This window comes from Diabrotica undecimpunctata, chromosome 8, assembly GCF_040954645.1.
Source record: "Diabrotica undecimpunctata isolate CICGRU chromosome 8, icDiaUnde3, whole genome shotgun sequence".
Lineage (NCBI taxonomy): Eukaryota > Metazoa > Arthropoda > Insecta > Coleoptera > Chrysomelidae > Diabrotica > Diabrotica undecimpunctata.
Genome location: NC_092810.1, coordinates 2,556,519 through 2,571,850, shown reverse-complemented (window position 1 = coordinate 2,571,850; position 15,332 = coordinate 2,556,519). Strand labels below are relative to the sequence as shown.

The window sequence follows — 15,332 nt, the reverse complement described above, 5'->3', positions numbered from 1 at the left end:
TATTCGTAGGATTCTCCGATACACCCAGATTTCAAAGGCTTCCAGTTTCTTGAGAAGTGTATCCGTCAAAGTCCAACCTTCGACACCATACAAAAGAGTAGAGAACTCACTAATCTAATTTTCAGACTTAAAGTAATATTGTTTCCACATAACAGTTTCTTCATCTTAAAGAACGCAGCTCTGGCCTTCTCTATCCGTATTCTAATTTCTTTGCTCATGTCCCAGTTCTCATTTAGATTACAACCAAGGTAAGTGATACTATTAGTTCTTTCTAGTTGTTCACCATAAGCTGTTACCACTTCCGGTTGTATTGGCGTTTTACTGACGACCATCACCTTTATCTTTGCGGTGTTTAGCTTAAGGCCATATTCATCACACTTTGTGGTAATCCTATTAATTAGATGTTGAAGTTCTTCGTAATTGCTTGCAATTAACACTGTGTCATCCGCATATCTCAAATTATTAATATTGACGCCATTCATGTTTTCCCTGTAATTTTTCAATTTCTAAACATTTGTTTTCGAAGTATGTTTGTCTTGCAGCTCTTATTTTAGTCCTTATCTCTTTATTAATTACTTTATACATTTCGACGTTTTGGTTCTTAAAATTGCGTCTTTTTTCCATCAAATTCAAAATCTCATCGTTCATCCACTGTTGCTTTTTTTGACTGCTCTCTTTTAAGTTTGGAGTTGAGTTGCTTATAATCGTTGTGATTTGGTTCCAATGATCCTCGATGGATTCTTGTTGTTCATAATTCTCAAAATTGCTCTCTAAATTGTTTGCAATCATCTGGCTATTGTTTATAATAAAATCCATATCCAGTTTGTTATAGGATCGTTGTTGCTTTATCCGTTTAAGTTTTAATTTTATTTCGGCTAACACCAGATTGTAATCAGATGGAACATCGGCGCCAGGAAAAGTTTTTACAGACTTTACTGCATTTCTGTAAGGCTCACTGATAGTTATGTAGTCAATTTGGTTTCTGACGATATTACGGGGAGAAAAAGTTGTTCATTATACATAGGTTATGTTCTTTGCAAAAATCTGCGAAATAATCTCCTCTTTCATTTCTATCGCACAGTCCATAACATCCAATAATGTTACTTTGTCTGCTTTTTCCTATCTTAGCATTAAGGTCACCCATCAGAATGATAAGATCTCTAGTCTTGAGTTGGTCAGTAACAGTCTTTACATCGGCGTAAAACTTTTCAACCCCCTGAAGAACAAGGATTCTTCGCACCCCTGCCGCATTTAAGAGGCGCCCATACTCGGGGCCATCGTTTAATTCCTCAGCCATATTGATAAACCTGGGAAAAATAGTGTATTAGTCATTCCCTTGGCTTTCTACACCGCTGTGTACACACTGTTTAAGTGGTTACCACCGCACCGGGTACTGTTATGTATTGACCGTTCTGGCCTACATGACTTCCGCTCAATACAAATATTGAAAGACCAGCTGCCGCTTTCCAGGTTCGATTTTATATAAACCCTAAAACCATGGGGCTGCCACCTCCACCCTCCAGACCGTTGTGAAGACCTTCTTCTCCGCCCTGGATGCCGTTGTGGTCTTCATCCATGACCCTTGACAAAGGACCCTTAACAGGTACTAGTTTCCCGGGCCAGGAAACACCTGGAATCTGCGGAAGGCAGGGATTGATTCACTTTGCCTGATAGGAGCGTCCAAAAAGGAGTTCCTACTCGCTACCCATATATAAATAATAAATAAATCGTTCTAATTATGTTTATTATATGTAAAAATAGATAGAGCGACATAGAGATACATAGCAGGATTGAGCAAGCCAGAACCTTACCAGAACCCAGCAGCCTTAACTTAACGCTTCGATAGCACTTCTTGTAAATTCGTATATGGATAATTCTGAGAAAAGTTTTAAGGACACGAGACATCAAGCTTAATATTCGATAATCATCGCATTGTGAGGAATTCGATTTTTTTGGTAATGCTACGAATGTTGATTTTAGCCAGTCTGTTGGTATTTTACCTGTGTCATATATCTTATTGAATAGTGCTGTTTTTAAGTCTAGGCTTTTACTTTCGTTATCTGCAATTAGTTTTAGTATTTCGACATTGCTATTGCCTGGACCGGCGGCTTTTCCATCTTTCTGAGATTTTACTGCGTGAATCACTTCTTTTTTTGGTTATTTCTGGGCCTTTTTCATTTATTCGATTATCTGTGGATGGTGGAGAACAAGGTCTATCGTCGTCAAAAAGAGTTTGTATATTTTAATATTGTTGCTTGTCTCTTTTTGTCTTTACCTGCCATTTCTTTTACTTTTTTATGAATATTAAAGGAGTCGTATTTTTCCTGAAGTTGTTCGATTTCTAGGCATTTTGTTGACATCCAGTTTTCTTTCGCCTCCCTGCACTTTTTTCTAATGATTTTGTTGATTCGCTTGTATTCTATTGGGCTTGTTTTATGTTTTCGTCTTACGTCCATGAGGTCCATGATCTCTTGCGTTATCCATTCTTGTTTTTTGTTGTATTTAATAAACCCGATGTCTTCTTCTTGTATCTTTGTTATTTTTGTTTTTAGGGCAGTCCATGTTCTTCTAGCTATCGCCTCAATTATAATAAATTTAAGAAAATCGAAAACAGACTTCTTTTTCTTCATTGTAGGAAAAACTATTTAGACAAGAAGGGATAAACATAAAAATAAAACACAAGAGTTGAACAAAAATTATTAAGAATAATAACAAAAAGAACAACTGTACCCAAAGTATAGAAAAATTTGTTTTAAAGAGAATAAAACTACTGATACTTCGTCTTATAAATGTGTGTGTAAACAAATGAAGGGGAATTTTGTAAATTATAAAATTATCTCAGTAATAGTATATACATATAGTTGTTAATTGCAATCTTAGTACTAAGAAATTATAAAAATTAAAACCTAAAATGGTTAGTGTTAGTCTAAATGTAGAAGTGGGTGCCCCAAATGCTATAGTATAAGAAAAACAATTAAATATGGTAAGCATAACTTAATATTTAAGTGTTAGAGTTATAACCTCTGTTTTAGTCCATTTGTCGTTACCTCCTGTCCGTGACCTAGTCTTGTTTGTCGTAAAAAGCAATGTCTTAATCGGTTCCTAAACGACAAACGACTGTCCATGTGCTACCCCTATCTTATTAAGGCTAAAAATTTGCAATGCTTGGAATGTATATTCTTCTTCTTCTTTAAGTGCTGTCTCCCGATCGGAGGTTGGATATCACCATCATTATCTTTAGGTATTCTATGTACTGCTGCTCTGAAGAGTTCTATAGAACTGCATTTAAACCAGTCCCTTAAATGCTTCAACCATGACACTCTCCTTCTTCTTATACTCACTCTTCCTCTTATCTTTCCCTGTATTATCAGCCTTAGCAGTTCATATCGCTGTCCGCTCATTGCTTGTCTCAGATATTGTAACTTTCTTATTTTTATTGTGTTTATTATTTCGCATTCTTTGCCCATTTCTCGCAATACTTCCATGTTAGTTTTTTTCTGTGTCCATGCTATTCTAAGCATTCTCCTGTAACACCACATTTCAAAGGACTGTAAGTTATTTATGTGTTCTTGCTTTAATGTTCAGCTTTCAAGTCCATATTGCAGTATCGAAAACACGTAGCATCTCAGTGCTCTTACTCTCAGTTCTAATCTAAGGTCTTTGTTGCAGAGAATTGTTTTCATTTTTACCAACGCATTTCTTGCTATTTCTATCCTGGCTCTTATTTCGGTTGTTTGATCATTATTGTCTGAAATCCAGGTTCCTAGGTATTTGTATTTATCAACCTTTTCTATCGGTACATTTCCCAAATGTATGTTTGTTGGTATATTTGTTTTCTTTGCTATTATCATGTATTTGGTCTTTTTTATATTCATTTTGGAATATATCATCATCAGTTGGCGCTACAGCCCTTCGTGAGCCTTGGCCTGCTTCAAAACATTCTTCCATCCTTCCCTATCGAGTGTCTGTCTTCTCCAGCCCCTCACTAAAATCTCCCTCAGATCTTCCTGTACATCGTCCAGATATCTGAGTTTAGGTCGCCCCCTTCTTCTTCTTCCGACCGGCCTGTTTAGCATAGTTATTTTAGTGGAATCACTCTCATCCATCCGCATAACGTGGCCCACCCACCTTAGGCGGTTTATTTTGATGGTCTTCACAATATCTGCATCACCAAAAAGTCTATAGAGTTCAAAGTTATATCGCCTTCTCCACAGACCCTGTTCGTTTACTCCGCAATATATGGTCCTCAATACTTTTCTTTCAAAGACTCATTCTTCATCACTGGGTGTATTATTGTTTTATAAGGTTTGCACTTTGTTGCTATTGACATACTTCTCGCTCTTAGTTGAGGGTCCAGGCCAAAATAACAGCGGTTAGCCACGCATATTCTTTTTTTTTTATATCGTTGGATGTGTTATTTTTGTAGTCTACCAGTGATCCTAAGTAGCAGAATTCTTCCATTTCTATCGTTTCGTGTTGCACCTCTAAGTTATTTTGTTGAATTCTTGATATGGCTGGCATATATTTAGTTTTCTGGATGTTAATCAGAAGTCCGATGTTTTCTGCGGCATTTTTGATACGTGTGAAAGCCTCCACTGCTTCATTTTGTGTTCTTTCAATTATGACGATATCATCAGCGTATGCCATTATTTGTATACTACGGGTATATATCGTACCTTTTAAGTTTATTCCCGAATCTCTCATAACTTTTTCTAACGCTAGGTTGAACAGCGTGCATGATAGCGCATCTCCCTGGCGCAGTCCTCTGTTGGTTTTAAATGGTTTTGAAACATCCCCTTGTACGCGCACTTTACATTCGACTTTCATCATTGTAATTTTAATTAATTCTACCAATCCTTTTGGTATTTCTAATTCGATCATCGCCGAATATAATTGGGGCCTGTCAATAGTATCGTACGCTGCCTTAAAGTCTACGAAGATGTAATGGCAGTCTATGTCGTACTCCGTCCTTTTTTCTAATATTTGTCTGATGGATGATATGTGATCAATGGTAGATTTATTTTTCAAGAAGCCTCTTTGGTAGGATCCTATTATATTGTCAGTATACCATGCCAGTCGTTCGTTAGGTATCAGGGACACAATTTTATATGCTGTATTAAGAAGGGAAATCCCTCTAAAGTTGGAACATTCAAAAACGTTTCCTTTTTTGTGTATGGGGCATATAATTCCAGTATTCCAATCTTCTGGTAACGCGCGTTCTTGCCATACCTGTATTAGTAGTTTGTGAAGGAGGGTTATAAATGTTTGACCGCCACATTTAAATATTTCTAGGGTAGGTTGTCTGCTCCGGGTGACTTGTTTCTGGCTAGAGACTGAATTGCTTTGTTTATTTCTTCCAAAGTTGGTAGTTCAGTATCCTCCTGTTCTTGGAATATATACTACAGTTTTATATTCTATTAGACAGTCTTCCTTATGTTAATTAGAGAATATTAGCATTTTGTGACTAGCTGATTGAATGATTTTTCTGTTTTATGTCTTACTGAAATCTAACTACTGAATGAGTGTAATAATTCGTCAATTGTTTTGTCCTAATATAATGTTATAAGTATTCCTGCTTTGAAAGAGAAGTCGCTGGGCAGAACAAGCGGTGGTATCTGCATATTCTGTAAAAATGTAGGGGAAAGGTGAGAAAGGTGGAAATGCTAAGGAATATTTTTTTTTATCTTGAAGAAAATAAATAAGAAATACAATATATATTAACATACGATATCCTATATACTTAGCTACATAAGGCAATTTTAATTTTCACTTTATCTCGGTAAATTTTTTAGATACATATTTTTTACCCTAACCCTACCAAATGGTCACTCGGCCACTTTTCCGATGTAAAATACAAAATTTAAACTGAATTTGTATACTAAATGAAAGTGTATTTTCAAAATAAAAACGTTATTGCCATCGTAAAAAAAGAAAGTTTCACACCGAGTTTATTTACAAAAGTCAGAAATAAAGTCATTGCCTTCTTCTTCACACCAGCACAAGCTTCATGTGCCCATCGTTAACAGCTCGAACACTTTATCCATCCTTCATTTTTCCTTGACTTGGAATATAAGTCCCCGCAGAAAAAGCAATCAGTATCACTCTTTTAGTTGAAAACACAGTTTTCTGCTTTCCTTTTTTCTATTCCAGCTTTATTTTCTTAAGCCTTTTCTTTTCTTCTTTTTCTGCTATTGCGGCTACTAGTTCCATCTTGAAAGGGCTTGAGGCCAAAGCTGTTCCTTTTTATCGCTTATTTTCTTGTTTAATAATATTTGCTTTAGGGATTGAAACAATATCCTGTGGGCTTACAGCAAAAGTATAGTGCCCCTTGCTCTTGGAGTTGCTGATTAAATCACATGAAGTACTGAAATAAGGCAGTGGACTGAGCTGGAATTTTGAAGTACTTGGCTTTGGCGATTTTTTAGAGATTAGAACGAATGTAGAGTTTGGATCTCCAGATCCTATAGTGACATTTTGTCTGTGGTCATTGAAAAACATAGGAACTGAAGCGTTGGATGCAGAGGTTGCTGGTCAGAAATCTATCTCTCCAGAAGGTGAGTTCTCTTTACTTGCAAGTGATGTCTCTTGACGTCAAGGAATATTTTGTTGCGAATATGCCAAATTTTTTCCTGGCACCACAGCAGAAGTTTCCTCTTGGTATTCAACACCCAATTCTTGATTTTCAGCTTCTTGAAGAGAGATAGAATCTTGCACGGAAATTTCTGTGGTGATAGCTGCAGCAAAATCCGCGCCAGTAAACTTCTGTCTGTTTATAGGAACTATGCCACATTTTCCAAACCCCTTTACCGCAATAGTTGCAGTAGCTGCAAATGGAAATGCCTTTCCAAGAAATTTAAATACCTGGTACTGTGTCAGTAATCTACCAGAAGCTTTCGATAGGTTAGACAAAATAAGGATTGTAGAGCTCCATGAAAGAAACATCGAGTGGCTGCAACTTATGACTAGCTTGCTTGAACAAGGCTGACACAGCTAAAGATCAATGAGAATGGTTTGTTATTTTGGGTTTTTTTTTATGTGTATTCCAATTTTTTCACCTCACATTTTTGTCCACTTAGTTGGACAAGTGGACAGTTTTTAAACCAAGATCCATTCTTCCAATTGGGGTGAACGGTAAGAAAGCGTCTGTCTAGAAAGAGTCTAAGAAAAATATTATCTCAATATAATTTTTCAATGGACCAATGTCTAATCTAGTATTACCATCTACTGGAACCAAAACGCCAGAAGTAAACGTCCAGCAGAGGTAAAAATTAGAAGAGAAGTTTAACAAGGATGTGTCTTGCCACCTTTACTATTTATCTTTATTCCGAATTTCCATTTAAAGAGGAACTAGAGGATTCCAAGGATGGAGTCATGAGTTGTAATAACCAACCACCATTGACGAGAGGACATTTTAAGAAGAAGTATTACCTTAGCTAGATTCTTAGCTTGTTTTTGGTCTTGTTTCGGAGGTTTTTTAATTCTATGCTACTCTTGTATTCGTTTTTGTTATTATAATATAGAAGTAGGAAATAAATATGTTTATAGAAGATTAGATGAGAATTGAACATTCCAACCATTAAGCTAGAGTGGAGTTTTTGATCTAGAATCAAACGATGATCTTTCTTTAGAAAACGAGAAAACTCTAAGACGAGGTTGTATCCCATTGTCTGCTTAAAACTAAACATAGAGATGAAGAACAATTACTTTTTGATAACAGTTTTAGTAACAGATAAGTTTTTGCAATGTGTTTATTGTTTTTTTTTTATTAATAACATAACAACATTTTATGTTACTTTTCTCCTAGATTATCAAAATTTCTGCAATTCTGTTACTGCTACAATGGACTACAAAATCAATGTCGATACCTACTTACGACATTACACGAGAAGAAAAAAGAAGTGTAGGGAATAGTGGTAGTAGCCATTTTGAACAAAGCAGCTCGTACAAATCCAGCAGTAGTTCCCATGAAGTTAAAGCTGAGAGCTCTCAAACGTACTACCATACAAGCCATAAAAGTTCGGAAGATGCATCTCAGGTTACCGTGGAAAATCATCATAAAGAAAATGGTAAGTTTCTGAAGATTTACAATAAAAAGATAAAGTAAATATAGTTCTTTCTCATTATTTAACGTTTCTTAATCGTTTCTGAATGTTTTGCTAATTTTTGTAGTTGTTATTTGCTCCCGTATTCATCATTCTCTTTCCCTTCATCTCTATATGATAAAATATCTTTTCCTTTCTTTATTCAACATCATCTTAACGCAAACTCTTTCATTTTAATACATTCGATATCCTCTACTTAATTTCATTCGTCAATTTACGCGTTTAAATGCATTTGCTGTTTTTCTTTTATTTAAATTTTTCAATTACCAACGCAATACAATATTGTTCTATCACACAACAGAGTCATTTTATCCTTTTATAAATCAGGAACTCCTTTTTCACTACATCACCCACCACGCCACCTCTCGTCAAAGTGATTTATCCTATGTTTAACCTTATGTAATTCCTATGTAATTCTTCCTTAAAAATATTATTAAAATTAATTATTAATTATATTAATATGTAATTAATACAGTATTTTTAATAAACGTATCGTTCCAAGAACAAAATATGATTGCAATGTCAAATGGTGGTAGTTCATATTAGTTTCCTAGGTGGCGTAGTTACCTTACAGGACAAACAGTGTGACCTGTTATCATAGCCTTTTATATAGATAGATAGATAGATAATTTTAGACTCTCCTTTCAAATTTTTTCCCGAAAAGTAGACAAAGCTTTATTTATATATATATATATATATATATATATATATATATATATATATATATATGCTGTCACTATTGTTCCGGGTTTGACTCCGCGTTGTAATTATGGCGCTTACATAATTTGCTTCTATTTTGAAATTATAAAACTTTATAAGACAATTAATATTAACATAACCTACTCTGTTATATGGATGTGAAAATCATTTGTGACCCCTTCAATTCAGCTATCTCGCCATCTTTTAAAAGATCGTCCTAGTGGTCTGTTGCCTATTGACTTTAAACCACTTGTCCTTCTGTCTCTTCTCTTTCCACTTTCCATCGTCTCAAGTGCTGGTTATGATCCTATCTTATCTGTATTTCCCATCTTATGACATCTCATATACTATTGTATTTTCTCAGCTATACATCTGTGATACCTACATTTTTCTAACAGTCCTACATCTTTGTGTTTGACAAAAATGCATTTTGTTGAATAATCTCTTGTTTTTTAGGTAAATTTGAACATGCCACATCAGAAGAGTCAAAGTATGTTGTAAAGGGAGAATACACACAAGATAAAAACACTCAAAACAACAAGCATTTCCAAAAAATTTTAATCCACGAGAACCAACATAATGATGAAGGAATTCAACACAAATTTCAAGGTAGTCTAAGTAAAACTGGAAAACATTTTAAAGATCTTACGAATGGTCATAGCAAAGTGATCAAAATTAGAGAACCTAATCAATTTTATCAAAATATTGGTCAAACTGGAGTTAAAATTAGTGTAACGCAAGATGAAAAGGAACAAAAACATTCTACTGAAAAAGAAACTACAATTGTTATTAACTTAAGTGTTCCTCAAACTGATGGCTCTATAGTAGTTACACAGTCTGGTTCGGAAAATGGTGAAAAGATAGTATCAGGTAAAAATACCAAGAAAACACAACACACATCTTTTAGCCAAAACAAACAAACTGTTAGAAAAGGAAAAATGTTAGAGGAGCATGAAAAATTGGAAGGAAATATGAACAAAATTATAGAACGTCACGGTGAAAGCCACAGTGGAATCAAGGTCGCCACAAAAGAAATCCATGTTCAGAGGAACAATCATAAAGAGTCTTCCCATCAGACCCATGCAATCACGAACAACCAGCATCATAACTCCGTAAAGAAAAATCAACGCAAAGTGTTTTTGAGTGAAACTGAAAATACCTCCAAACGAGAAAGAGATTTGCACCAAAACATAAAGGAAAAACATGTTGAAAGCGACCACAGAGTCAAAATCAATGAAGACGTAATCAATTTCCATTTAAACAATCAAAAAGAGTTTTCTCACCAGATCCACACAATCACGGACATTAGAGATCGTCAAAAATTAGAAAGGAAAAATTACTCCAAACGAGAAGAAAACAGACACCAAGAAATTATTGAAAGACATGTTGGAAGCAACAACAGACTCAAGATTAATGAAGATCAAACCAGAAAAGAGTCTTCTCAGAATACCTATGTAGATTTAAAGTCTAAGAATCAACACAAACAGGGTACGAAAATTGAACGACAAATATCCAGGAATGAAAACAGAGAAATTTCTAAAGGTTTTAAAGAAATGCATAGCAATAGAAAAAAAATTGAACACCACCAAGATCACAATCAAAATAGTGAACATCACAGCTATGGTAGGAAAGAGGAAAAAAACCTTTCATTTAGTACGTCTAAAGACACCTATAAGAGTTCTGAAAGCACCACAGATCTTACTCGTAAAGTAGAAAACAAGAATATCTTAAAAGACTTAAAAAACAGTCATCGACATACTCTTAATGGAGAAAATGGTAAAGATATTACAATTACAATCACAGGAGATATTGATCAACTTACAGCTTCAAATAAAGCTTCTTACCATGACATGAGCTCGAGTCGGCGGCAGAAACAGCATATACAAAAAAAAGAGAGTATTGGAAGTGAAATTGAAAACGCTGCTTCGAAGCACGTGACAAAAGCTGAAAGCATTCATCAAAGAAAGCATGATCATATAGTAGACTCACGCCAAGTTGTTAATTTTCTAAATAATAACAACCAACATAATAAAAAACAAAGTACTGATATATTTATTGAGGACATGGGTTCAAATATTGAGGAAAAAGGAAGAGGTTCTTATCATAAATCCACCAGTAAATCTGAAGAAATTACACACAATACTCAAAGTAGGAAATATACTAAGTTAAATGAATATAGTAAGAAAAATGATAAAGAAATAGTTGTTGTTGCTGCAGATGATCTTGATTCTGAAACTAACAATTTAGCAAAAGACTCATATTATAAAACAGTTAGTCAATCTGAAGGTCATCAGTACCATAATCGAGAAGAAAGCGCCAAGCAAACTATCGCTGGTCGACATATCGGATTAGATAACGGAAAAGATGTTACATCAACTATGACTAGTTATAAAACTGTTGCAAAATCTAATTCAGAAAACAAATACAAAAACCAAAGAAGTACTAGTCATTATAGTGATGATGAAGGAGATGTTATTGTTACAGTTCTAGATTCTGATACAAAAAATCATAGAAATCAATATCATAAACAAAAAGAAAATGGATATCATCGATACAAGCAACAAGGAAATGGTGTTCGTCACAGTGAAGAAGATAAGACGGATGTTATTGTTACTGTAGACGAAGATATTGATACAAAAGTTCACGAGAATCAATATCATAAACAAGAATCAAATGAAAAATATACCAGTTTGATTCAAACTGGAAAGATTTCTACAGATTCGTTTAGTAATTTAGAAGTGAATAATCAACACAAAAATAATCAGCGAAGGTATACAGATAAACAGAAGGAAATCGTTGCCGAAGATTCTTATACTCATTCAAAAATATTAGACAGTGATTCTCTACAGGAATTGCTAAAGAGACGTAGTAAAAACAGTGACGATGTTACAATAACTGAAGAGCAAATGGGTGAATATCAAAATAAAGGTCGGAGACATATGGTTAAATCCAAAGATCAGACACGATTTAATATCAAAAACAGTCAAGATTTTGGAACTGATGTAACAAAAGAAAAGGCAAAGGATATTAATTATTCAGTACAAGTCCTTCCAGAAACAAAATCAAAATATAATACAAATGGAGGTCAAATAACTATTACCTTAGATGACGATCTTGGTAGCTCTACCACCAAGTATTTAACCAAGTCCAAAAGTATAATAAATCCAGCTAATAGTCACAGTTTTACTAAATCTTTCGAGCAAATTGGAGGAGATACCTACCATGTAGACGTAGATCAAGATTTTTCTCCTCATGTTGGGAAAATAATGGTAAAAGCTGAAAAAATTGTGCAACCACCCACAGTTATAGTTGAACAAAGCTATGGAAGTTTAAACAATGACGGAATTGATGAAAACGCTATGAGCCACAGTGCAATCCATAGTACTGCAAATTACTTAGAACGAAGTGCTAAGCGTATCACGAAACACGTTGTTAGTGGAGTTCATGGAGAAAAGTATACTGGTACTGGGAGTGGCATTAGTAATGGTGATATAAGTGGGCAAGAAATGTATGAAGTTGATGATGCAATAGGTACTCAGCTACCTGGAGATAGATTGAAAGGAAATATTCATAGAAACAGTAAAAAGGGAACATTGATCAAAAATGTCGAACTGGATGGTGATATGCAAGGTAAATACAATAGTTTTTTGTTCATAATGTTATGTTACGTCTTCTTCTAATTCTTTTTTCACTAAAATGCTTGAGTTATAAATTAAATCATAATTTATAATTTCTTAAAAAATCGGTTGTTTGGTCATCAATATTAACTGCTTCTTAAATCGTCTTCTGGACATAAAAATCTACTATGTCTGTCTTCATCATCATCATTAGTCTGGCTTTATAACCTGCGTGGGTCCCTCGTCCTCAAGAATTTCTCTCCAGTCGTCCCTACCTATCGCCTTTCTCCGCCAAGCACGTATTCCCAGATTTCTCATGTCTTCTTCAATGTTATCAAGGAACCTTGTTCTGGGTCTAGAACCAGTTTTTTATTCTTATTCTTATCATTTCTAACGTTTTGAGACCTTGTCTATTCCGTTCGTCAGCTCCTCTTAATTATATTCTTTTATTTTACAGATACCCAAGAAGAATGGAAGATGGATCCGTTAGAGCAAAATTCAAAACTTAGACCAACTCGATCAATATCCTTCACTCTGCCCGAAGACAATTTTAGTGAATTCAAAAGCACATCTTTCCAGCAATCGGGCAAACAGTTTGGTCAGCAACAAAGAACTATCACAGTTAGTGGAAATTCTGGTCAAAAATATCAAATCTACCAGAAAAGTCAGCCCTTAGTATGGTCTGTTCAATCTAGTGGACAAGAAGTTAATGGACAAGGTAGTGGGTATATTCAACAGAGCTATCCTGATGGCAATGTGAAATTTTCTAGGGTAAAGTGGAATAGTCAAGGCGTTAATCCTGGGGAACAAAAGTTTACATTTAGTCAAAAGATCTCTGATAATAGTGATTTACTCAACGACCAATTTGAGAAGATGATTAAAGAACTTAGATCCACATCTAATGCCCCTAATACAATTGTAATGAGTAAACAAGTTAGTGGTCTTGATAGATTTCCTTTAAATCTAGATTTTCAATCAATCAATGATGATTTATTCTTCAATGATCATTTTAATATAGGAAATAGTCATAGAAACAAAGTAGAAGCATTTGAACAAATGAGTACAATTGGACAACCAGAAATAGCATCTAAAAAAATTGTAAACGGCAACAATATTCTACAATCAAAAGTTGCAGATCAATCAGATTTCGATCTCAGCACTTTACTAGACTTGATGAGACAACCTAGTGATCAGCAATCTGAAAAATTTTTGCAAATATCACAGCATGGATCGGTCCAGTCAGAACAACCGTTGGAGTTGATCACTAAAGCTACAAGTACTCAGTTCGGACAACAGTCGCCACATGTAAATACGAGCCCTGTTTTAGACTTACTAACGCAACCAGCTGATCAAAAACCTAGAAAAATGTTGCAGACAACAGAGCACAGATCCTTCCTCACAGATCAACCAACTAAAGTAATCATTAAAGCTAGTACCAAGGAGTTTGGTCAGAGTATACCACAGCGTCAATATTTTCATATAACTGACCAGCTGAAGGATATAAATCAATTTAATGTGCATAATGACGAGAACAAAGGAACAGATTTCCAAAAGAATCTGAAAGTTGAAGATTTACTAGACATATTTAACAAACATTCCAACCAAATATCAAATGGGCTACTGCAACAAACACAACGCAAATCTGCGTTTGCCCAGCAGCCAATACAATTCATGACTGTAGTCACTAATCATCAGACTGCTCAAATAATACCACAAAAACAGTTTACAACTACAAAACTGAATGGCTTTGATTTGCAAAGTGAAGACACCAAAGATCAAGGATTTCAAGATCAATCTAACCAAAAAGCATCAGAATTTAAAAATTCACTACAATTTGGTGATAAACAATTTGGCCAACCATCTAGTGAAGTTGTACAACAAGATTCAAGTGTAAGACTAAATAACCTACAAATAGATCAACCCTATAGTTTACTTAATAAAGATACTGATGATCAATCTAATCAGATAATACAGCAGGCTGATGATCAGAAATATGTTAATCACCTATACGGTCTTAACCAATTATTTGATAAGCAACCTAAAATGACCAAAGATCTTGACCTTCAAGAAGACCTGGTTGGTAAACGTCAACAGCAAATTTCTAATGATTTTCTGCAGCAAAATTCAGCTGTTAACAATCTCCTTAAAAAAACTACCACACATGAATCCAGTCAGCAGATGCAACAGTCTTCTGAGCATAAATCTAGACTTGTTGAAAGTGACCAACCACAATATGCTGAGCAACCATTCAGTGTATGGCGTAGACAAACAGAAGAAACCAATCATCAATCCGAAAAGTCGAAAAATATGGAGCATGCTTCTAGTCACACTAGCCTACAAATTGGTGATGGTAGTCGACCGTTTGAAGTGGTCAGTACACAGACCAATCACAAAGTTACAAAAGTTGAACATTCTAGTAAGTCCGAAAAAAGATCCACTCGAAGAGTAACTGTTCAAGGGCCTATACAGCAGGTGGTGGGTGGATAAGGACCAAATTGTATCAATTTTAAAAGTATTTAAGGAATTCAAAGAATTCTGAAAGTAAATATTGCATTATGTATCTATTTAAAGCCAGTGGTTTTCTAAATTAATAAAAAACTTACAATTTAATTGGAATATTTCTTTTAGTTTTAAGTAATTTTTAAATTTTAACTGATACAAGGCCTCTTTTTAAATGAATAGAAGACTCTCCAGATCATCTTACCATTCATGCCTTTCTTTCCTTCTTGTTTACATCCGTGTCTTCCCCTAATCGATGTCTTTCCCTCTTTCTTTTGATCGTTTTTTTTTGTAGAATTCTATATTGGAGTACTTCAAATATACTTAAACTTTGTGGTTGACTTTTCTTTGCTACACCTGATTATTGTTCTACATTGTCCACTTCTTTACAATTTTTTGTGGTCTCCCATCTCAA

The 15,332-nt window shown here is 34.7% G+C and overlaps 1 protein-coding gene across 1 annotated transcript; it reads left to right on the top strand.

Moving 5' to 3' along the window:
- The first annotated feature begins 2,857 nt into the window (after positions 1-2,857).
- On the top strand, positions 2,858-15,047 carry LOC140449173 (uncharacterized). The gene is made up of 4 exons (XM_072542323.1): positions 2,858-2,983; positions 7,805-8,066; positions 9,258-12,431; positions 12,876-15,047. Exons 1-4 carry the CDS (start codon positions 2,981-2,983, stop codon positions 14,903-14,905), a joined length of 5,469 nt encoding a protein of 1,822 aa, XP_072398424.1. The 5' UTR covers positions 2,858-2,980; the 3' UTR covers positions 14,906-15,047.
- The last annotated feature ends 285 nt before the right edge of the window (positions 15,048-15,332 follow it).